The 24805-nt window shown below is 46.6% G+C and overlaps 1 protein-coding gene across 2 annotated transcripts in view; it reads right to left on the minus strand.

Moving 5' to 3' along the window:
* Positions 1-722: 722 nt before the first annotated feature.
* Positions 723-24805, minus strand: part of MOGAT2 (monoacylglycerol O-acyltransferase 2) — a 77743-nt gene continuing 53660 nt past the window's right edge. For both annotated transcript variants that reach the window (XM_088444003.1, XM_088444002.1), the window contains exons 3-6: positions 15898-16102; positions 14273-14447; positions 8362-8561; positions 723-945 (exon numbers count right to left, since the gene is read on the minus strand). In XM_088444003.1, the coding sequence (XP_088300129.1) occupies positions 791-945; positions 8362-8561; positions 14273-14447; positions 15898-16102 (735 nt within the window). In that variant the 3' untranslated portion in view covers positions 723-790. The remainder of the gene's footprint in view (positions 946-8361; positions 8562-14272; positions 14448-15897; positions 16103-24805) is intronic.

The raw sequence follows: 24805 nt of genomic DNA on the forward strand, positions 1-24805 counted from the left end.
CATGGCCCTCTCTCAGGCGCACTATATTATGTCCCTATTTATCCCCAGCATCTCCTGGCTTCCCCTATCTCTTCCCTGGCCCTTCCCCATGAGGCCATGGCCCTCTCTCAGGCGCACTATATTATGTCCCTATTTATCCCCAGCATCTCCTGGCCTCCCCTATCTCTTCCCTGGCCCTTCCCCATGAGGCCATGGCCCTCTCTCAGGTGCACTATATTATGTCCCTATTTATCCCCAGCATCTCCTGGCCTCTCCTATCTCTTCCCTGGCCCTTCCCCATGAGGCCATGGCCCTCTCTCAGGTGCACTCTCTTATGTCCCTATTTATCCCCAGTATCTCATGGCCTCCCCTATCTCTTCCCTGACCCTTCCCCATGAGGCCATGGCCCTTTTTCGGGAGTGTGTCCTATGTCTCTATTTGAAAAATAGCTAGGGTGGGGGCACCAATGCTCTTTCTGACACAGGGCACCAAAAAGTCTAGTTACGGCTCTGTGGTCCTCTGCATGTTCTGGTATTAACTGCACACTGACTGGTAGATTGAGAAAATCTTGATAGGAAATACTGTCTCATAAATGGAATTCTGCGTGAGAATATTTCTCCCACTGTTACATATTTCAGTGTTATTTACCCAACGCATTACAACTATATTATATTATTACTATTATCATCAATGCTGAAACAAGATAGCAAATATGCTGAAGTTACAATGAGGAATTGCTTTATTGTATCATCAGAGATGCGACCGCCCAGGAATGCGAGCAGACGAGAGTCATTTTTGCTTGTGGAAGTCATTATATAAATGTCAGATGTTTATCCGCTGGGACGTTATACTGGGTTTTGTGCTCCTCGAATAACTCGCAGAGTTTCTCAGTGTAGAGCTGGTGCATCCTGTCTATCTCCTCAGTGGATGGGTTGGGATTCTCGGTCACTTTGATGGGCTTGCCGACTGCAGCAAACAGAATGAAAGGTTCATTTACACACAAAATCGTATTGTGACAAAGGAGTTATAATGTGTAGCTATCATGCATGACAGGGCTAAGGCCCAGATTTATCAACCAGTGATATTCTTGTTATCATTCGTTGCTCCAACCAATCCGCTCCTGTCATTTTTCAAACACTGCCTGTAAAGTGACAGTTAGGAGCTGATTGGTTGGAGCACCATGTAAGATTAGTAACGAGTGATAACAAGAATATCACTTGTTCATAAATCGGGGTCTGTGCTGGTCACCAGTCAGGCAACGATACATAGATAATACATTTAAAAAATTACCAAAATGCAACAGTAATTCAATATTTTTTAAATGGTTTTTATAACTTACTGGGTAACTGGTCTCCAGCAAGAGCATCCCCTACCTATATATACTGTATTTATATTACAGATGTGCACAAACTCCCGTGTTTTGGTTTTGGATAAACCACCCTCAAGTGTTTTGGTTTAGGATTTATTTAAAATTGATAAAAACAGCCAAAATCATGTAATTTGGACCTGTTTACATGCAACCCAAATCCCGAGATTCAGTTTTTAAATACGAATTCCGAACTTACAGCAGTCCCAAGCCGTGACACGGTTCTACTCAGAACTCCAAAGTGATCTGACCCGGGACTCGGTTCGACTCGGAACCCCAAAGTTCCGGTGTGTTCTGTTTTCAGGAAAGCCGAACCGCAATTTTAAATACTATATATGTAGGCCTACATGCTGAACACTAAAAAATGATTGGGTGTGATATGGAATAATGTATTTATATACCAGAAGTAACCGCCCATTTAAATGGAGGTTAGGGTTAGGCTAGGGGGAGGGAGGGTCAGGGTTAGGCACCCCCCCGGGGGACTTAGGTTTAGGCGGTGGGGAAGGTGAGGTTAGGTTTAGGCACTTAGAGGGGGGATTAGAGTTAGGCACTTGGGGGGAGGTTAGGGTTAGGCACCCTAAAGGAGGGTTTAGGGAGTAGATTAGGTTAGGGAATACTTACCTAGGGACGATCAGGATTTCCTCCTCTGTCGGCCAGCCGCTGTCGGGATTTGAACCGCTGGCCAGGGGTCCAGCGGTAATTCATACCGATTCCCCCCTTTGCATCCAGCGCTCACATGTGGAGCAGATGGGTAATGGGACTGTAGAGGCAGACGAGGAGGAACCACTGACTGGAATTGCTTCCTCTGGCTCTGACAGCTGCTCCTCCCTGCATGCCCAAGGTGTTGCCAAGACTGCAGGTGACAACATAGTCCACCATTTTCAGAGAGTTTTGCGTCACAGAGAGAGGAGAACTGCTTAATACTACCGGGACTACTTCTCCCTCATGTCTTACACACATTACCCACATCATGTTCTTATGTTATACGAATAGCCATTACTATTATTGTCAGGACTACTATTCCCAGCTCTCGCTGCTACCTCACCTCCTTCTATGTCAGAGCACAGGTCCATACTAGGGAGCCGGATTGCTGGCGGTTTCCCTACTGCTGCCTATTGCTGCTGGTTTTCATCTCCAACCTGCCGGATACACTGCCCAGTATTTTACAGGGAGAACACTTACATCTGTTGGTTTTAAAATCTCTAAATCATATTTAGGGTAACTGCCTGGTAAAGCCAGATGGGAAACATTATATTTTACCCTACATTCAGGGCTACTTAGCGCCAACCTACTCCTCTAGGGGTGTCCAAATAACCAGAAACTAAGTACCGGTATTCAGCTTTGCTAGGCCCAGGTTCTTTCTGTCCAAAGATTTACAGAATCAGATGAAAATAATCCTGGTAACAGGACTGGAATACTGAGCTGTGAGTGCAGGCTCTTGGTAAATGATAACAGATGGACACATGAAGGCAGAAATGTCTAACAAACATTTCATACCAAGGACCAATCACTGAACAAGAGGACATCAATTGTAGATGTAAGAATGACAGTTTGGCCATAAGTTGTAGAAGCTCTTTAATAAATAACAGAATGGAATTGATTGAAAACATGACCTGCTGGTGGTACTTGAGGACTGGAGTTGAGTTCCACCGCTCAATAATATTGGTGCAGCTGACAAAGCAGCCGCCTCCTCTGTGTAGGACAGAAACTCTCCAAGACATCGGGAACAATGCAGCAAACGGAAATTCTTCTCTTACATGGCGGATCTGAGCACGGTCCCAAGTGCCCATTGTTTACCTCCCTCCTCATTACAGAAAACACTTACTGTAAGTGGACATTAGAGCACATATCTGTTAACAGTGCTTAAAGTGGTCCTAGAGACGTGGTGGAACTCACCACCCCCCCATCCTTGGAGCTATCTTAATAAAGAGACAGTGCGTTCCGCAAAAATTAGCATGATATCAAAAGAGAACCTGCGGATTGTCAGCTCTATATAGTGTCTAATAACAGCCTCTCTGTGCTCATTACACCTAATGCTGCTCCCATTATCCCTAGAAACAGAACCAGTATATTATTTATATACAGATTACTGTGTGTTATCCAAAGGTCTTCCCATCTCCTGTCTTTTCACTTCCTATTAATGTGTCGGATTCATTCAATTATATTCAGGACCTTTACATTACCCATGATGCCTCATGTATAGCTACCCATCATGCTTTGTGCACAGCTAACCATCATGCCTCCTGCACAGGTACCCATCATGCTTTGTGCACAGCTACCCATCATGCCTTGTGCACAGGGCCCCATCATGCCTTGTGCACAGGTCCCCATCATGCCTTGTGCACTGGTCCCCATCATGCCTTGTGTACAGGTCCCCATCATGCCTTGTGCACTAGTCCCCATCATGCCTTGTGTACATGTCCCCATCATGCTTCATGCACAGGTCCCCATCATGCTTCATGCACAGGTCCCCATCATGCCTTATGCACAGGTCCCCATCATGACTTGTGTACAGGTCCCCATCATGCCTTGTGTGCAGGCCCCCTTCATGCCTTGTGTACAGGTCCCCATCGTGCCTCGTGTACAGGTCCCCATCGTGCCTTGTGCACAGGTCCCCATCGTGCCTCGTGTACAGGTCCCCATCGTGCCTCGTGTGCAGGTCCCCATCGTGCCTTGTGTACAGGTCCCCAACGTGCCTTGTGTACAGGTCCCCATCATGCCTTGTGTACAGGTCCCCATCATGCTTCGTGCACAGGTCCCCATCATGCCTTGTGCACAGGTCTCCATCATGCCTTGTGCACAGGTCCCCATCATGCCTTGTACATAGGTCCCCATCATGCCTTGTGCACAGGTCCCCATCATGCTCCATGCACAGGTACCCATCATACCCTCATGCCTTGTGTACAGGTCCCCATCATGCCTTGTGTACAGGTCCCCATCATGCTCCATGCACAGGTACCCATCATGCTTCATACACAGGTCCCCATCATGCTTCGTGCACAGGTCTCCATCATGCCTTGTGCACAGGTCCCCATCATGCTCCATGCACAGGTACCCATCATGCTCTCATGCCTTGTGTACAGGTCCCCATCATGCCTGCTGCACAGGTCCCCATCATGCTTCGTGCACAGGTCCCCATCATGCCTTGTGCACAGGTCCCCATCATGCCTTGTGCACAGGTCCCCATCATGCTCCATGCACAGGTACCCATCATGCTTCATGCACAGGTCCCCATCATGCCTTGTGCACAGGTCCCCATCATGCCTTGTGCACAGGTCTCCATAATGCCTTGTGCACAGGTCCCCATCATGCCTTGTGCACAGATCCCCATCATGCCTTGTGCACAGGTCCCCATCATGCCTTGTGCACAGGTCCCCATCATGCTTCGTGCTCTGGTCCCCATCATGACTTGTGCACAGGTACCTATCATGCTTCATGCACAGGTCCCCATCATGCCTTGTGCACAGGTCCCCATCATGCCTCGTGTACAGGTCCCCATCATGCCTTGTGCACAGGTCTCCATAATGCCTTGTGTACAGGTCCCCATCATGCCTTGTGTACATGTACCCATCATGCCTTGTGTACAGGTCCCCATCATGCCTTATGCACAGGTACCTATCATGCTTCATGCACAGGTCCCCATCATGCCTTGTGCACAGGTCCCCATCATGCCTCGTGTACAGGTCCCCATCATGCCTTGTGCACAGGTCTCCATAATGCCTTGTGTACAGGTCCCCATCATGCCTTGTGTACAGGTCCCCATCATGCCTTGTGTACAGGTCCCCATCATGCCTTGTGTACAGGTCCCCATCATGCCTTGTGCACAGATCGACATCATGCTTCATGCACAGGTCCCCATCATGCCTTGCGCACAGGTCTCCATCATGCCTTGTGCACAGCTACCCATCATGCCTTGTGCACTAGTCCCCATCATGCCTTGTGCACAGGTCCCCATCATGCCTTATGCAGAGGTGCCCATCATGCCTTATGCAGAGGTCCCCATCATGCCTTGTGCACAGGTCCCCATCATGCCTTGTGCACAGATCCCCATCAAGCTTCATGCACAGGTCCCCATCATGCCTTGTGCACAGGTCCCCATCATGCCTTGTGCACAGGTCCCCATCATGCCTTGTGCACAGGTCCCCATCATGCCTTGTGCACAGGTCCCCATCATACCTTGTGCATAGGTCCCCATCATCTTCCATCACTATGACAGCAACAGCAGATCGAGCAGGTCCCCGAATGTGTGAGGGGGAAGAACCAACAATGGGGGGGCCATGCACTCCAGCCTCTGCCCTGTCAATTTTATATACATTGGTGCAGTTCCTTGCTGGAGAGCCATCTCTGGAGACTCAACTCCAGGGTGGGGGCCATGACACGTGCCTCCTGTGCTTCCTACTTATCCCTGTGCATAAAGCAGAACCTGGAGCAATGGAGGAGGTCAGTGTGCCCCCTTCAGGGCTGATCCCCGGGGGCAAATGCATTCCATTGCCTCCTGTATTTGTGCCCCTCCATCATGGGTAGGTGGTCTTTGCTGGGTGAGGAGACATAATCAGAATATCAGAATATTGCTATTTTCCATACATTCAAACTCTTCTGAAAACAATAAACAAGGTGTGATGTGTGAGGGCCCAGCATAAATAATGATTGATATTAGTGTTGGACTGCGAGCAGACTGATGATTGGGCAATGATACATTACAATGGGAGGAGCAGTGCAGCTATTGGTCAGTAAGTGGTGTGATGTGTGAGGGCCCAGCATAAATAATGACTGATATTAGTGTTGGACTGTGAGCAGACTTATGATTGGGCAATGATACATTACAATGGGAGGAGCAGTGCAGCTATTGGTCAGTGAGTGGTGTGATGTGTGAGGGCCCAGCATAAATAATGACTGATATTAGTGTTGGACTGTGAGCAGCCTGATGATTGGGCAATGATACATTACAATGGGAGGAGCAGTGCAGCTATTGGTCAGTAAGTGGTGTGATGTGTGAGGGCCCAGCATAAATAATGACTGATATTAGTGTTGGACTATGAGCAGACTGATGATTGGGCAATGATACATTACAGTAGGAGGAGCAATGCATCTATTGGTCAGTAAGTGGTGTGATGTGTGAGGGCCCAGCATTAATGTCTGATATTAGTGTTGGACTGTGAGCAGACTGATGATTGGGCAATGATACATTACAATGGGAGGAGCAGTGCAGCTATTGGTCAGTAAGTGGTGTGATGTGTGAGGGCCCAGCATAAATAATGTCTGATATTAGTGTTGGACTGTGAGCAGCCTGATGATTGGGTAATGATACATTACAATGGGAGGAGCAGTGCAGCTATTGGTCAGTAAGTGGTGTGATGTGTGAGGGCCCAGCATAAATAATGACTGATATTAGTGTTGGACTATGAGCAGACTGATGATTGGGCAATGATACATTACAATGGGAGGAGCAGTGCAGCTATTGGTCAGTAAGTGGTGTGATGTGTGAGGGCCCAACATATATAATGTCTGATATTAGTGTTGGACTGTGAGCAGCCTGATGATTGGGCAATGATACATTACACTGGGAGGAGCAGTGCAGCTATTGGTCAGTGAGTGGTGTGATGTGTGAGGGCCCAGCATAAATAATGACTGATATTAGTGTTGGACTATGAGCAGACTGATGATTGGGCAATGATACATTACAATGGGAGGAGCAGTGCAGCTATTGGTCAGTAAGTGGTGTGATGTGTGAGGGCCCAACATATATAATGTCTGATATTAGTGTTGGACTGTGAGCAGCCTGATGATTGGGCAATGATACATTACACTGGGAGGAGCAGTGCAGCTATTGGTCAGTGAGTGGTGTGATGTGTGAGGGCCCAATATAAATAATGTCTGATATTAGTGTTGGACTGTGAGCAGACTGATGATTGGGCAATGATACATTACAATGGGAGGAGCAGTGCAGCTATTGGTCAGTGAGTGGTGTGATGTGTGAGGGCCCAGCATAAATAATGACTGATATTAGTGTTGGACTGTGAGGAGACTGATGATTGGGCAATGATACATTACAATGGGAGGAGCAGTGCAGCTATTGGTCAGTAAGTGGTGTGATGTGTGAGGGCCCAGCATAAATAATGTCTGATATTAGTGTTGGACTGTGAGCAGACTGATGATTGGGCAATGATACATTACAATGGGAGGAGCAGTGCAGCTATTGGTCAGTAAGTGGTGTGATGTGTGAGGGCCCAACATATATAATGTCTGATATTAGTGTTGGACTGTGAGCAGCCTGATGATTGGGCAATGATACATTACACTGGGAGGAGCAGTGCAGCTATTGGTCAGTGAGTGGTGTGATGTGTGAGGGCCCAACATAAATAATGTCTGATATTAGTGTTGGACTGTGAGCAGACTGATGATTGGGCAATGATACATTACAATGGGAGGAGCAGTGCAGCTATTGGTCAGTGAGTGGTGTGATGTGTGAGGGCCCAGCATAAATAATGACTGATATTAGTGTTGGACTGTGAGGAGACTGATGATTGGGCAATGATACATTACAATGGGAGGAGCAGTGCAGCTATTGGTCAGTAAGTGGTGTGATGTGTGAGGGCCCAGCATAAATAATGTCTGATATTAGTGTTGGACTGTGAGGAGACTGATGATTGGGCAATGATACATTGCTATGGGAGGAGCAGTGCAGCTATTGGTCAGTAAGTGGTGTGATGTGTGAGGGCCCAGCATAAATAATGTCTGATATTAGTGTTGGACTGTGAGCAGACTGATGATTGGGCAATGATACATTACAATGGGAGGAGCAATGCATCTATTGGTCAATAGGTGGTGTGATCATTGCCTGCCTTCTCTTACATAAGTATATTGGGGATTGTGCTGGTGACAGGGGATGCTGGGGAGATTGGAACATATTCCCGGGAGCTTGGGATCTGGTACAACACTATGAAAATGTATAGGAAATAAATGGTATATAATAGAATAGAAGCTTTTCCTTCAAACCACTTGGAGTCAGAACTTACCGACAGTATAAATGGGCCTTCTATACGGAAGCAGACCAAAGCTGTACTGGAAGACCCCCCGAGCATGGAACAGCGGCAGAGCGACACCCATGATTTGTTGCAGCTTTTCCTGCACCATCCTCAGGAGAGATCCCTTCGGATTGTCCACCTGGTCAAAGAGCTCATTTTCTCCAAATGAAAAGACAGGGACCAAGGAAGCTCTGCACCGAAACAGGGATAATGACAACGGTGAGGTCTAATAGGCAGTACGCACGGATACGACAATTGCCGTTGAGAGCAGTACAGGCTGGAGCCGCTCCAAAAGATCATATTTGAGGCGAGCAAAGGTGATTTAATTAGTACTTTGGCCATTTTGATTTAGCCATCTGTGATCAGGCATGGATAACCCTAAAACATGGACGGTAAGGGGTCTTTGCAGTCTGAGATTGCTCCCATACATTACCAGGTTTTCATTCCAACCAGCCACATTGGACAGATATCTGACAGAAAATTGTATCGTGGATGCCCAGCTTAACTGTGCGCAAGAATGGATATCCTTAAAAACTGGACTGTTAGGGTGCCTTGGGGACTGAGATTGGGAATCCCTGCCCTACAATATTTAGGACGGAGTGCATTTCATATGCAAGGAGTTAATTAAACACCCGAGCCTGTGGGTGTCGGCCTCTGGACAAGAAGGGGCTAGTTGTTTAGTGAGGTAGTGTAGTGGGGTGGGGTTAGGTTTGGTTAGCCTATAGGATTGGGCAGGGGGTGGGGTTAGGTTTGGTTAGCCTATAGGATTGGCAGGGGGTGGGTCAGTGCTATATCAGAGTTGCTGCTTGGCAGCCATTTTATAGAAATGTCTCTGGTCGGCTGTTTCCCGCCCTCCCTCCCTTAATCATGGAGTTGTTTGGCGTCGGCTTTTCTTGCGGCGGGAAAGAACGGTAGCAGTCGCCATCTGTCTTTGGAGCTTGAGGTGCTCTCCCTTCCAATACATGGCTTAGGCTGATTCTACCCTACTGGGGTCAGCGGCAGCTACCTAACCAGACGGGCCTCACGTCGTGTCATTGGGGTGGGAGGTGGGTACCTTGGGCGTGGTAATGGGCTGGCTGCTCGCCTCCCATTTAGAAGATAGATGTGAGTATGCAGTTGGTGATGTTGCATTGTGGGGCCGTTCTTTCTGCGCCACCATACTGTGTCTGTCTTTCTTTCTTCTTCTATTAGTTAGTTCAGTTATATATTAAATAGTTTAATTAGTTTAAAAATAAATAAAGCTGACCTTCCTTTCCCCTTATACAAGTCTCTGTGTCGTTATTTCATTATGGCTATGGGTGATGATTTACCCTGCACTGTTAGGAGGGAGCACTCATCAGGCGATGGGGAGTTTATACATGTATTTACCCCCATTGCCGTGCAGCATGGTTTGCCCAGGTGCAGTTACTGGCTTATCTTGCTTTGCTCCCAACTCAATCATCTCCTATAGATCTTATGTGTGATAAACCATGGGCAGCTACGATAACCATCTACTATTACATATTACCTCATGGCTATAAGACACAACATAAAGGGGCCTATTTATCATCCATAATGGCACATTACACATGCGGAAACATGTTTAATGGGCCCATGTTTTATGTAACGGGCCCATTAATATTCCCAGCACCCAGCTCCTTCCAATGGGAAGGAGATCCGGCATTGCGAAGATGGATCTAAGTGGATCCCTCCGCCATCTCGGTACAGTGCGACCTTTGACTGTGCATATGCGTGACCTCAGCTCACAAATGTAGTCGGCCCGGCTCCGGAAGGGTAAGTAACCCTGCTACTTCTGTTCATGGGGACAGCTGCTTTTTGGAGCTCCCTTACTCCCCTTTTTGGACATTGTTTCTGTTTCTGGTTTTGGGGTTGGTAAGAACGACTGGTCAGATGAGTTGCCAGTTATTCCATAGCGGGGTGCGCTCTCCTCAGCCAATGATATGTGATGATTGTCACGGCAGGGCATTTGGCACCACCCCTCCGAGTGTGACTAATCTCGGAGAGCTGCACATAAGTTTGGAATGGATGACCGTCTTGTTTTACGTTGTCCGTTCTTGGTGTCCGCCACCAGACTGACTTTAATCACTTGAAAGAAACTTAATTAACTGTCAACTAACATTGGAGCAAATCGTTAGCAAACTCCTGTTGTTGTCAGTGTTTTATTTCAGTAGATAAGGTATGTTGTATATCTTTAAGTGGCATAACCGCATTAATATTAAGGTCAGAATGCCGGCACTGAAATCCCGACACCCGGCAGTATCCCGGCGCCAGCATCCTGACCGCCAGCACCTAGATGGTAAGTACTGGGGATAGGGGGAGGGTTAGCAGGGCCACAGAGAGCCGAGGCGGGCCCAGGTACAGAGGGGGCGTGGCCTAATCGTGGGAGGCGTGGCCATGCCCCCTCAAGCAAAAAAAAAAGTTTTGGGGAGGGGGACGCTGTAAGCCCCTCAGCCCGGCGCAAAGCCAGGGGGGGTGCGATCAGTGTGATCGCCCCCCCCACAGGCAAAGGAGACTGCTTTGGCTGCCGCTCAGCAGCCACGAGCAGTCTCCACTGCAGCTCAGCACACGCTGTGTGCTGGGCTGCTGAGAGATTACCCAGGCCCCTCAGGAAGCCTGGGCCCGGGTAATCTGTACCCACGCCCTCCCCCTCTCGGCACCCCTGAGGGTTAGTGTTAGGGTTAGGCACTAGGGGGAGGGTTAAGGTATGGCACTAGGAAGGGAGGGTTAGGTTTAGGCTTCGGGGGGGAGGGGGGTTAGGTTTAGGCACTAGAGGGGGAGAGTTAGGTTTAGCGTGAAGGGAGGGTGGATAGGGATAGGGTTAGGATACCTACCTGCATCGGGATTCTGACTGCCAGTATCCCGACCGCCAGCATCCTATACCCAACTATGGAGACAAAAATATTTTTCTAGCAGAATTTGCACAGGCTCCTCAAGTCCAAAATGACTATATGTATTTAAATATAATGATATACAATATATACATATATTGCACACCCCAAACGCAAACAGTTATATATGTAGGCATATATAAATCCATAGAACTATATAACTCAAGATCTATTTCTCAGGAAAAGCCAACTATGTATTAAGCACTACTCAGGCTTAATATATAGTTGACTCATGAAGTTGCAGTATACATGTCAATCCAGTAGATGGTGCACCAAGACAAATACTACATATCATAGAGTCGCTGCCCATGTTACTTGAAACCTTTCAGTGTTACTGTAAGTTAAGTGTCTTGCTCACGAGTTAGAAGCCCCATGCATCTTTTTGTGTTAAATCCCTGAAGGAAAAACTGCATATATTGTTTTCAAAGATATTTTGTGATCAATGTCTACAATATAAAATATACATAACAATATTAGATGCCTCTACTGTCTTTGTAAAATTAGTTTCCGCTGAGCAATAACAGACATCCACGAGAGCATAGCTGTGGGCGAACGCTATCTATACTAATATAAGAACGTTGTGTCTGCCTGTCTTTGTTCCAAGCTGGCACAAAAACTACTGAAACAATTTTCATGAAAACTGCATCATTGTGTAGTGAAAACTCCTAGAAATAACCTGCACTTTGTTTCATCTCAATAAGCCAAGTTGAAGCTGAGCACTAAGGAAAAACAAAATGCATTGGCCTCATCGATGCAAGAGATAGGTGCGCATGGCCAGTGAGGGGTGGGAGGAGAGATGCTTTGGGCCTGTGGTCACATGAATAGGATAGGCTACATAGCAGTCTGTACACAGGGCACACTGTGACATTGGTGTGAGTGGTGGGTGAAGCCTACTGTCAGCAGTCTGTATAGCGCTGCTGGTCACGTGGGTCACTTCTGCGACATGGTCCCTATGGCAGAGCAATACAACTAGGTCACTTCTGCGACATGGTCCCTATGGCAGAGCAACACAACTAGGTCACTTCTGCGACATGGTCCCTATGGCAGAGCAACACAACTAGGTCACTTCTGCGACATGGTCCCTATGGCAGAGCAACACAACTAGGTCACTTCTGCGACATGGTCCCTATGGCAGAGCAACACAACTAGGTCACTTCTGCGACATGGTCCCTATGGCAGAGCAACACAACTAGGTCACTTCTGCGACATGGTCCCTATGGCAGAGCAACACAACTAGGTCACTTCTGCGACATGGTCCCTATGCAGAGCAACACAACTAGGTCACTTCTGCGACATGGTCCCTATGGCAGAGCAACACAACTAGGTCACTTCTGCGACATGGTCCCTATGGCAGAGCAACACAACTAGGTCACTTCTGCGACATGGTCCCTATGCAGAGCAATACAACTAGGTCACTTCTGCGACATGGTCCCTATGCAGAGCAACACAACTAGGTCACTTCTGCGACATGGTCCCTATGGCAGAGCAACACAACTAGGTCACTTCTGCGACATGGTCCCTATGCAGAGCAATACAACTAGGTCACTTCTGCGACATGGTCCCTATGCAGAGCAACACAACTAGGTCACTTCTGCGACATGGTCCCTATGGCAGAGCAACACAACTAGGTCACTTCTGCGACATGGTCCCTATGCAGAGCAATACAACTAGGTCACTTCTGCGACATGGTCCCTATGCAGAGCAATACAACTAGGACACCTCAAATAAAACATTTTTGGGCAGACGCGATTTCATCGTGGGCGAAGCCACGGGCAGCAGCTAGTATATACATACATATATGCACAGTACATGCTATGTGGAGCCATAGTGGGTATATTTACTAAAGTGCAGGTTTTTAGAAATGGAGATGTTGCCCATAGCAACCAATCAGATTCTAGCTATTATCGTCTAGAACAGGGGTTGGGAACCTCTTTTCTGCCGAGGGCCATTTTGATATATATAACATTATTCGTGGGCCTGATGCAGACCACGCCCCCTCTTCGCATGATGGTACAAGGGGCGGCGCCAGAATCCCTGGTGATTACAGCACAGCCTGGAGCATCCTGCGGATGCTGCGGGAAACTGTAAGGGCTGCTGTGTGACTGAAGCATTATAAGGACGCTACAGGCAGCACTGCTGCATAGATTCTGGGTGCAGGGTGCCATTCTAGACAAAGCTCCGAGGGCCAGACCAAATGGCTCCGAGGGCCTTATACGGCCCCCGGGCCTGAGGTTCCCCATCCCTGCTCTAGAAGGTGCTAGATAAATGATAGCTAGAATCTGATTGGTTGCTATGGGCAACATCTCTTCTAAAAACCTGCACTTTAGTAAATATACCCCATAGAACCCACAAACTAGAACCAAATATCCCTAAACATTGGGATATACTATAGAAGCTGATGAACTGTATAATATTTACGTTGGGTGTATGGATTTTTTTTTTTCTCAGAAGTTGCTCACTGCACACTGCTATGTTTCTGTGAAAACCAATGAGTGTGGATATAGTATCGGTCTCATCGGCAGGGCAACCCGTCATCAGCAAGAGCTGAGAATGTAAAACTGATCTAGGTCACATGTATTACCCATCCATCACTGCCCAAGCTTTAGTATAGGCATCTTTCAAAAAGTCTTAACAGAAATTCCATTTGGTATTGCTTCTAGATATTAGATGATTTTGCTAAATATTTCAGTAGAGTCAGGTGTAGGGCGATATTCTACATGAGATTATCTGATTATATCATGCCATGCACTAGAAATTGTACGTTCACGTATTTATGCCCTCTATATGGAGATGCGGTCCACTTGTGGCGCCCTATGAATACATTTTATTACTACTAATAATAATATGATTTAGTTTTCTATAGGTTACCGCACATTAGAGTACATTGGAACATGTCAACGGTGTTATCTGTTTTTGCGTTCCACTCTAAAATGCTTTAAAAATTAATCGCGCAGGGGCGCAGTGGGCGGGGACTGTTTGTGTAGTTACAGAATGAAGGAAGTGAATTACATTACCCGTGTTGTATAGCGAGTTTGACAAATCCTTTTCTGTTTTTCATTAACAGCGTGAAGGCACCAGGTCGAGCATCCAGTGACTCTGGGGCTCCGCCCACTGCGATGACTACAGCATTGCCGCCCTTTTTGCTCTTCAGCAAGTAGGAAGCGCTCTCTCTGTCTGACGGGATGAGTCCTACAAGACGCCAATACACCTTAATAAGAGAATTTATCATTTAAATAATTTTTATTGTACTAAATAATGTTACCGTTGCTTGTTTTATTTATGACATTAACAGTGTTCGGTCAAAGATGGTGAGCAAGAACCAGGGCCAAAAGGAGGCCTCCTGGGAGAGAGGAACATTTGCCATCTGTAGGTTCTCACACATGGGCTGTTCCGACACGTGTTGTGATAATACAAGTTCTGTTCAACCGAATCCAAATACAGCTGGAATAAGCCTGTAGATGGATTTGGAATTGGATGAAAACTTCATAGAGGTGAAACCAACGTGAGGTGGTCCAGTTGGATCCTGTCCAGGTTTTAGGGGGTTAGGGTCCTGATCGGAGCTCCCCTCGGTGTACGCTGGGCAGAACTTTGACCCAGAGAGCCTGTTCTGGGCCTTTCACTGTATGGATTTGGATGAAAACTTCACAGAGGGGTGGCAATTGTTCTGGGATGCCTAATTTAATAACTTGAAGATTTAAACCCGGGCAACGCCAGGTACTTCAGCTAGTATGTATATATATATATATATATATATATATATATATATATATAAAAAAATTATAATACTATTAAAAAAATATTACAGTGCAGTTTTGTGTCTAAATGCAACCATAGTGAGTAAGCCCTATGCAGGAAAACTGCCTCTAGTGTCCAGATTATTGTTTGTAAACAGGTCCCAATAAGCTTTACCAAGGGATCGCGTGTTTGTACAATGCATCTTGGAAATAGGACTATTAATGATGAAATAAAAACAAGTCTTATTTCTAAAATAAATAAACCAGACCCGTGTGACATGGAGCCCACTCAGTCCATAAAACGCTCTACATGTTTCCTTTAGGATTCTGAAGACAATAAAATGTTGGTGTTTATTCCCACTTAATACAAATTATACAATCAACATTCTGAGTTACAGGTTATAGTTGGGAAAAGAGGACTGTTAGGGGGGCTGTTTATGCCTTCACATTCCGCAATGTTGCCTAAGGAAGTTGTCATACTGTCACCCCCTTTCTTCCCCTGAACTCCGGTCACCAGGTGTACCCTGAAATAAACTCTTTGCAGGAGGAAGCACAATGTGACGCAAGACAATGGAGCTTCTTCTTCCAATCTATCCATTAGGACTGAGGTGGCAGATAAGGTACTTGGAGCAGAGGCAGAAAAGGAAGAATGCTCCATGTAAGCCGCTAAGACATTGCGTGCAGGATGTAGCACCAGTGATTGTGTCACCCTGAGATTCATCCTGCTTCTAATTAAGGCAGAGCGCAGCTGGTGTCCAGTGTGACAGATAGAAGGAAAGGGGAGTTAGGGGCCAGGAGGGTAAAAGGAAACTTTGTGGCTGCTGCCCCAGGACTCTGCCACCTGAGATGAGTTTCTCCGCTCACCTCAGGGCTTTTGATTATATACCAAGATGAGATGTACTTACCACCACTCATAATGTAGTCCCTGAAAAATGGAGCTCGGAACCATAGAGGCAGCATCAGGAGGTACGGGGAAACTCCCGGGTACAGATCAGGAAATCCTGTTGCCTCGGTGCAGAAATTGGTGAAAGCTCCAGCCACAAGGATCCCGTGGGGGTGAAACCCGAAAATATAGTTCTCCCGTGGATCCAGGTCAGCTGTTTTGACTAACTGTAAAACACAAAGATAAGTAGCGCTAATTACAGGCCCTCGTTATAATGGAATTCGGAATTCTTGGGTTTGGCGCTGAATTCAGTTTAAGGAAGAGCCACAAACAATTTATAGCAAAGAGAAGTTTGAAAGAAACTAAAGAATATTTATTTGTTACTGCAATTACTATATATACTGTAATTCATACAAAATCATGTAGGCAATATGGAAGATGCACATTTCTTTATGCTAGTTAGTGGCCTGGACCGTAATTGTCTCCTTATAATAAAATAACTGGTGCCCTAAGCTTCCGCCTCTCATCATACACCAGGGTCTCCCTTATCAATGACTAACGCTGTGTATTCCCGTCCAACATCCGCGCAGTTACACTTACACTGTCCTCAGTGGTTTCACCATGAACTCCAGGGGGTAAATTTACTAAGAATCGAATTTTGTTGAGATGACAATCTCGGGTGTTTTTAGGCATGTTTTTCATCTCGCAAATTTACTAAGTGCAAACTCGGGTGGGTTTTTTAGTGAGTTTGGTTTTCTCACTTTTTTTTCTCTCCAGAGATGTAAATCAGATATACATCTCTCAAATTTACCAAGAATCGAGATTACAATCTCGGGAGAGATGCCTGCAAACTCGCTGCCAAATTGACGTTTTAAACACTCACCTCCTGATCAGCGAGTTATGCAGAAACATGCCAAAATAATTTTTTTTTTTAATTTTTGGAAAAAATTACGTGAGGTCCCCCCCCAAAACACTAACCAGCCCCAAACTTGCCAGCCTGTCCTGGTACTTAAAATTATGGGGAACAAAATGAATAGGGTTACCCTGTAAATTAGGTACCAGCATCAGGCAGCAGGGACAGGGCTGGTTTTAAATATAGGGGCAAAAAATTTGCGTAGGGGTACCCTTATATTTAAAACCAGCCCTGGACCCTTACTAACGGGGGGGGGGGGCCTGATGCCACAGCCAGGGGAGCCCTTTCACCGGGCCCCCCAGCCGCAGCATCAGTCCTGACCGCTAGTCAGCCCAGGTCAGGGATCCTGGGGAGTTGAGTACCCCTGGCCTAGGCTGATAGCCCGGGGCTATCCATGAGCGGTGGGTGGCGGGTTGATAGTGTCCGTGTTGTGTAAAATTAGAAAAATCTACATTGTCTTTCCAGGCGAACTACAGGTGCCAACAAGCCTCCCCGCATGCTGGTACTTGGGGAACCACAAGTATCAGCATGCAGGGCATTAAGGGCCTGCTGGTACCTGTAGTTCACCTGTAGTTCACTACACACACCGTGAAATTAAAGTTTTATTACACACATACATGCACTCACTGACTTACCTGCTGCCAGATGTTCACGTCCACTTGTCAACGTAATGTATCCATGGGAAAAACCTGAAAGAAAAAGCCAATACTCACCCTTATGTCCCGCAACGTTCTCCGCAGATATCCAATTCTGTGGGCGGACACACTGTAACAGCATCTATCACCATGCTGTTACAGTCTTGCTAATGAGTTCAGTCTCCCGGGTGCCAGCCAATCAGCGGCGGCTTCCATTAGCGGCTGTTCATTGGCTGGGACCCACGTGGACTTAGCCAATGAGCAGCTCCTCCACGTGGGTCCCAGCCAATGAACGGCCCGTCTGCGAGTTTATGCAAAAGTTGCTACAAACTCCTTCGCTTGCATACATGTAATACCAATTGGTGCATTCGCATACGCCACCATCGGCTGCACCATCGAAACTCGCAACAGCCCTATGGCAGGTGCAGCTTCTCAGCCTGACTCTGCGGCTGTGCGCCCGTGTACGCAGTGGGTTTCAAAGAAACGTCCACGACACTCCCATAACGCGCCCACTGAATGGACCATGTCTGCGTGCACTACTAGCCACCTCCCAGTCACTGCCCAGGAGCCCCCATCACTTCTCCACAACATTTCTAATACCATCTGCACCGATCGCAAGCAGTGGCATTGTGTGTACACTTTGGGTAACGCATGCGCCGTAGGAGTTTTACAGTAATTTTCACTCATGCCCACTAGACCTCTGGCACACTTGTCGACTTTCCCACAATGCCCTGGAGGCTCCCGAATATTCTGGTGGTGCTCCTGGACTCCGTTAGAGAGGGTGTCTCTCGGACTAGCCGCCATCTCCCCGCACCCATCGCACTCCCCATACCTTCCCCAATTACCAGACGATGGGGGGCAGTCTGGAAGGGGCCGATGACGTGTTTCGCACTGAATTGCGACGTCATATTCCCGTCCCCTGCTTTACAATGCTGGAAATCTCTGCATTGTATAGAGGATGGCGGGGCCACATTGACGCGATCTCGCCGCCACGCCCCTGCACCACTCACCATTGCCGCCACAGTTCCTGTAACTCCGACTTGAAAGAAAGTCGGCATTTGTATGGTCTCTGGTGGATGGCTGGAGGCACAATGATATTCCCAATATTACTTCCTCAGTGCTAGTAGAGCTGATTGTGTAGATTTCTAGAGCATTTATATAAACAATCATTTAGTTGTTGGGACTTTCCGAACCACTTAAACCTCTATAATTGGTTTTCGATGAGTAACCTAATTATTAAATAAATAAAGGGAAATAAATAAGTGTTAAACTGTGTCACGGTTGCAGTGATATCACTAATATTACATAACATTAAATGAAAGGACTTGTGTCATCTGTATGACAGCACAAGCTAGTTAGTTCCGTAGTCTTTATACAAAGCCTCCTGTATGTATGATGGCACCATCCTATATTCTGTAATAAATTCATGTTTTATATTTGAAGTTGAACAGATTATTTTTTTATAACTTTTTGTTTTTGCTAATTGATGTAACGCCTGTCTTTATTATAGTGCCCACATTAAAGGACGATGAAATCACAGATGTATCACCATAGGCACAAACATCTCAGATACATAATTACTGCGCTGATCATGAGCGGTTATGTTTTATGCTTATTTTCCCTTAGCTTCAACTTTTTATATTGTGTTTTATAATTTCCCTCATAGGACCTACCATAGAGAAGAGCCAGACCCCATCACATCACTGCCCAGAGACCACTCCCCACATTGTATAGTGGCATGAAAACGTTTCTGCCCCCTTCCTATATTTGCTTCACACAAGATTGAATATAAGACAAGGACACCCTGAGTAACTACTAAATACAGTTTATACAGTAAATGATCATTTAATTTATTGAAGAAAAAAATATTATCCAACACCAACTGGCCCTGTGTGAAATAGTAATTGCCCCCTTATGGCCCGTACACACGGTACGATAACCTGTCATTATCATTAAAATCTGACAGGTTCTGGTCCCTGCTAACGACCATACGATGGACGATGCGCGTCCATGTATGGTCGCTGACGACGAACTACCGTCATCTGTGCAAGCAGGCAGACCTGGTCGGTATCGTTTACTATAGGGATGTTATAGTAATGGGGGGTCTGCTGCACATGCTGGATGCTCGATCCAGCACACTCGGGATGATCAGTTAACAATCGTTATCTGATCGCCCCCGTCGTACTGTGTGTAGGCACCATTAGTTACTCAGTCAAACAATGAACCAAATTGTGCCTGGTCTGATTGAACCCAATTCAATTCAATCCGACTTAATTCTTGCCAGTCCTGTTGAATCTAATTATAACTAAAATAGAACCTTTCCAGCAATGTAAAACTGTCTAAAGGCCCAAACGAGCAACACAGTACAGTGTGCCGCCATCAAAACAAAGTCCACACGTGATGAGGAAGGAAGTTATTGCAATATATCAGCCTGGAAAATGTTACAAAGCCACTTCTAAGGCTCTGAGACTCCAGCAAACCACACTGAGGGGTCTATTTACTAAGCAGTGTTAGGAGACAGAGTGAAAAGTGATAAGGTGCCAGCCAATCAGCTCCCAACTGTCATTTTTCAAACACAGCCTGTGACATGACAGTTAGGAGCTGATTGGCTGGCACCTTATCACTTTCTTATCACTTTTCACTCTGTCTCCTATCACTGCTTAGTAAATAGATCCCTGAGAGTAATACCCTGCTCACACTGGATGTAGTCACAATCCCGGCACATGGGATACCGGCATCCCGAAGGTAAGTTTTGAGGGGACAGGGAGGGCTAGGCACTAGGCAGGGAGGGTTAGGGTTAGGCACTGAGAGGTGGTTAAGTTCAGGGTGCGGGAAGTGCGGGTCAAGGGTAGGAGAAGGGTTAAGATACCTACCAAAGGTGTTGGTATCCTAACCCTGTTGGGCTGCCGCGTCGGGATTTTGACCACCAGGATGCCGTGCACCAGCATCCCGTACCCAACACTTTCACACATAAACCCCGGCTTTAACCAGTCTTGGACTCAGGACACTGAGCCCAGATTGAAGTCAGGGTTTTCTGCACTTACCCCCATTCACACAAGAGTGAGAACCTGAGTTATTTCTGGGTCGTCACCCATCACACTGGACCAGGGTCTTCCAGTGATCTGGGTCTTCCTCCAGGTAGTGGACGCTTGGAGATGATGTCATCTCCAAGCGCTACTAAGCCGGCCAATCAGAGCCTTTTAGGCATGACCCGGATCATCGCAACCCGGGCTATGCCATTCACGCTACCCGGGTATTTAGGTTATGTGTGAAAGGGATATTATTATCTCCAAATGGAGAAAACTTGGCACAGTGGTGAATCTTCCCAGACTGGCCTATCGAAATTCTTCCAAGAGCGCATCACGACTCATCTAGGAAGTGACATAAGAAGAACCAAGACTAACAGCTAAGGACATTCAGGCCTCGCTCGCCACAGCTATGTCAGCGTTCATGACTACACCATAAGAAAGAGACTGGGCAAAAATGGTGTCCATGGGACAGGCAGGGTCCCCCTCCTCTCTCTCTCTCTCCGACGGCTACCGCACACTGACAGCCTCAGTAGACTCCGGCAACTAGTCTGTGCCCGGAGTCTACTGCACATGCGCAGGTCACCGAGAAAAATGGCGCAGCAGCCTTTCCCAGCGTGTTACCTACTGCGCATGCGCAGAATGCCGGTGAAATGGCAGCGGCGGCCATTTTCCAGGCATTTTGTGTAGCGCCTCTCCAGCCGATGTGGGACTACAGAAAGGTAAGTATTAAAAAGTATGGGTGCAGAGTGTGCAGTGTGGGCCTGCACCCATTATAGATACGCCCCTGGGGAGAGGTGCAAGGTGAAAACCACTGTTTTCTAAGAGGAACACAAAAACTTGTCTCACATTTGCCAAAAAAATACATTGACAAGCCCCCAAGTCTTTTGGGCTAATGTTCTGTGGACTGATGGGACAATAATGGATCTCTTTGTAAAACATGGTTCCCGACGCATCAGGCGTAAAGCTGACGCAGTATGCCACAATAAGAACATCATACCAACAGGCACACATGGCGGTGGTAGTGTGAGGGTCTGGGGGTGCTTTGCTGCTTCAGGACCTGGGCGACATGTCATAATTGATGGAATCATGAATTCTGCTGTCTACCGGGAAACTCTGAGGGAGAATCTCCGGTCATCAGTCCGTGATCTGAAGCTCATCAGCAATTGGGTTATGCAGCAAGACCATGACCCGAAGACAAGAATACGTCCACTTCTGAATGGCGCTAAAGAAACAAAATGAAGGTATTGGAGCGGCCTAGTCAAAGTCCAATTGAGATTCTGTTGCAGGACCTTTAAACAGGCTGTTCAGTCGGCCAAAATTCCTCCCCAGTGATGGGAAAGACTGATCTCTAGTTACCGGGAGTGTTTGGTTGCAGTTATTAGGTTTAGGAGGGACAATTAATTTGTCACATAGGTGATATAGGTGCTGGATAACTTTTATTCCTTAAAAAAATGAAATCACCATTTGTATTTACTCCGTTTCAACCATTCTCCGTAAAGCGCTCAGAAATCTGCGTGCGCTATATAAATAATTGGTAATAAATAAATAGAAAAGTATCCATATCCTCATTCCCCCCAACTCATCATGATTAAGATTCATTAGGCAATGGTGATATTTATGCAGATCGGGCGATTGTCTGCCACTGTGCGTGCACGAAAACCACACTGCACGCATGCAGCGATTCTTTTGCGATCACACTCGCACAGAGGATCCACTTGTAGGTAGTCAGCATTTCGGGGAGGTAACGGGGGTGGCTAGGCAAACGCTGATGTCTCGTGGGCATAAATTAGTCACTGCGATCTCCTGTGCAGCACGAGAGCTCTCTGAATGTCAGGAGAGCCGCAGTGTATGGGGCTGGTCAGACTTGACTTAAACTCTGCGTAACTGCCCAATGTGCGTCAATGTTACCGATGTTTACGCTGTTGCATGGCGTCAGACGTAAATGAGAAGGCAGCAGTGGGCGTCCCTATGCTGGGCTGTGCTTTCTAAGATATTTGCATGTTTTACCAACTGCGATCCATAAGAGATAGCAGTTGCGATTGCATTGGCGTAAATCACGCAATCACGCCCGATGTCTTTTTGAATGCAGACACATCTCTTATTTAACTATCTGTATTCTGTCCTGCATTCTCCCTGAATTGCCGAAGTGATATCCAGGAACTCACTATTCCCAGCTAAAGTGCCTCTAAGGGCCAAATGTAATAACGTGAGAGATTAGAGAATGTGAGAGTTTAGTGATCTCTCACATCGGTCGAGGTTTATCTTGAAAATGGGAAAACATCTGGATGAGAGTTTAAATCGTGAGAGTATTTTTAATCTAAATACATGAGCATTTGCCTGTTCTCAGACTCTATTACATTGGCCGAGTTTAAAAAGTGTGAGACCATACTGCTATACTCTCACATTGTCTAACCTCTCACCCACCTCTCACACATTTGGCCCTAAATTGGATTTCACAGCATTCAACGCCAACTGTAAGTTCCAATCATTCTAAATTAAGAGGGTCTTGGTCGTGCTTCCGTCAAGCAACAGGTAAAAAAAAAAAATGTATATATTTGAAAGTGCTATATTTCATCCATAAGGCAATAGGGTATGTTATTATATTTTAATTGGAAGATATCCATTAGTGAGAGACGATCAATACGTGACAGGTAATGTGCGATGTGTCCTCGGTTCTACTAGGAGTGGTGAGTCCACAACACTGAAGAACTAGAACACAGGTTCTCAAACTGTCCTCAGGACCCCAAACAGTGCATGTTTTCCATGTCTCCAGACTGAATCAAGTGAAATAATTAGCTCCACCTGTGGACCTTTTAAAATGTGTCAGTGAGTAATGATTACACCTGTGCATCTGCTGGGTGACCTGCAAAACGTGAACCGTGTGGGGTCCTGAGGACCGAGTTTGAGAAACACTGAACTAGAGTAATCAATCCCAGCAGGTGAGCGATAGTTCAGCACTGGGCGTCCTATTGGTGATCGCTATGTCTGATTGCTATTAGTGATCGCTATCTCTGATCGCTATTGGTGATCGCTATGTCTGATCGCTATTGCTGATGGCTATCTCCGTCCTGTCCCATGCCTTCACTTCTCCTGGTCACTGTTTTTATTGATGGTTTTCTAATCAGTTAATCATTGGCCTCTGCAGTTATTACATGTATAACCTTCAACTCAGTTTAACCAGCAAAACTTAGGAATAAACATGTTTGTGTGGATTGTGCAGTAACTGAGCAGGTTCCGGGGCAGTTCAATGTTTTACCTTCACATTTATTCAGAGTGATGATTACAGCTGTGTTATGTCTTCTAGGGATTGACCCCAAATAAATAGCCGCCCTCTTTATCCCTCCCCCCGGCGTGTTTTATCGCTACCGCCATCTCAGGATAGACATAGCAGCATTTTATCCATTATTAGGGGTCTATATACAAATAATCACAGACTATCCGCGATTATTATCTATCCATATCGCCAATGATATTTTAATTTTCATTGACAATATCCCTGCTATGTACAAAGGGGAACTCGCAGGGACAGCGGTTGCGGTAAACGCTGTCCCTGCGAGTTATATCCCCGAAATAATAGTAGAAATCTTTCACAGAAGTAAAAGAGTTCTCCGGGGCAAGCTGACATCGCGCATGTGCATAGCATCAGCTTCCGGAGCCGGCCAGGGGCTGTGGGGGGAGAGATTGAAAGATCTCTATCCTGCACCTCGAGCCTCTATAGGCCCTTCAGTAATTGTATCGTAACTTCTTGCAGTTCTGTAAATACGGCGCGCCAAAACCCTGGAAGCGCCAGTCCCAGTTGAGGTTACAACAGCAACTAAGAGAAAAACCTAAATTCACTGCAAAACAAATGTACAGAGATCTGCACCACAGATATGCCGTGTAGCCTGGTACAGGTGCCATCTTTCTGGAGATCTGTGAATGCTCACAACAGAAATCACCAGGAAAATGGCGCCCGCATGCAAGTGCCAGAGTCTACTATGGAAATCTGCCGGTGAGAGGGGGGGGGGCGGCTGCACATGGGCCCTCCCCTCACTTGAGCTGCCCCTGACTAGATTATGTTCATTTTTTTAGCCATACGCTTTGCTGGAAAGTCTATGCAAGGAGCGCATTAGGACCAAGGGGTTTATTTACTAAGTGTCAGGTTATAAAATTTGGCGCCTCCAATCGTGTTTATCATGGTCAAACTTTAAAATGCTTTTACTAGGGAGACATGGGTGTAATAGCATTGCCCTCTCTCAGCCCAACACAGCCCCTGTCTCTGCGGGTGCTTTTTAGTTACATGCGGGCGGTATGATTGCATCCTGGTCATTGGTGCTAATATCGCACCCAGAAAGCCGCCCACAAGCGCACCTC

Source organism: Taudactylus pleione, unplaced genomic scaffold (assembly GCF_031769625.1).
Source record: "Taudactylus pleione unplaced genomic scaffold, aTauple2 ptg000344l, whole genome shotgun sequence".
NCBI lineage: Eukaryota > Metazoa > Chordata > Amphibia > Anura > Myobatrachidae > Taudactylus > Taudactylus pleione.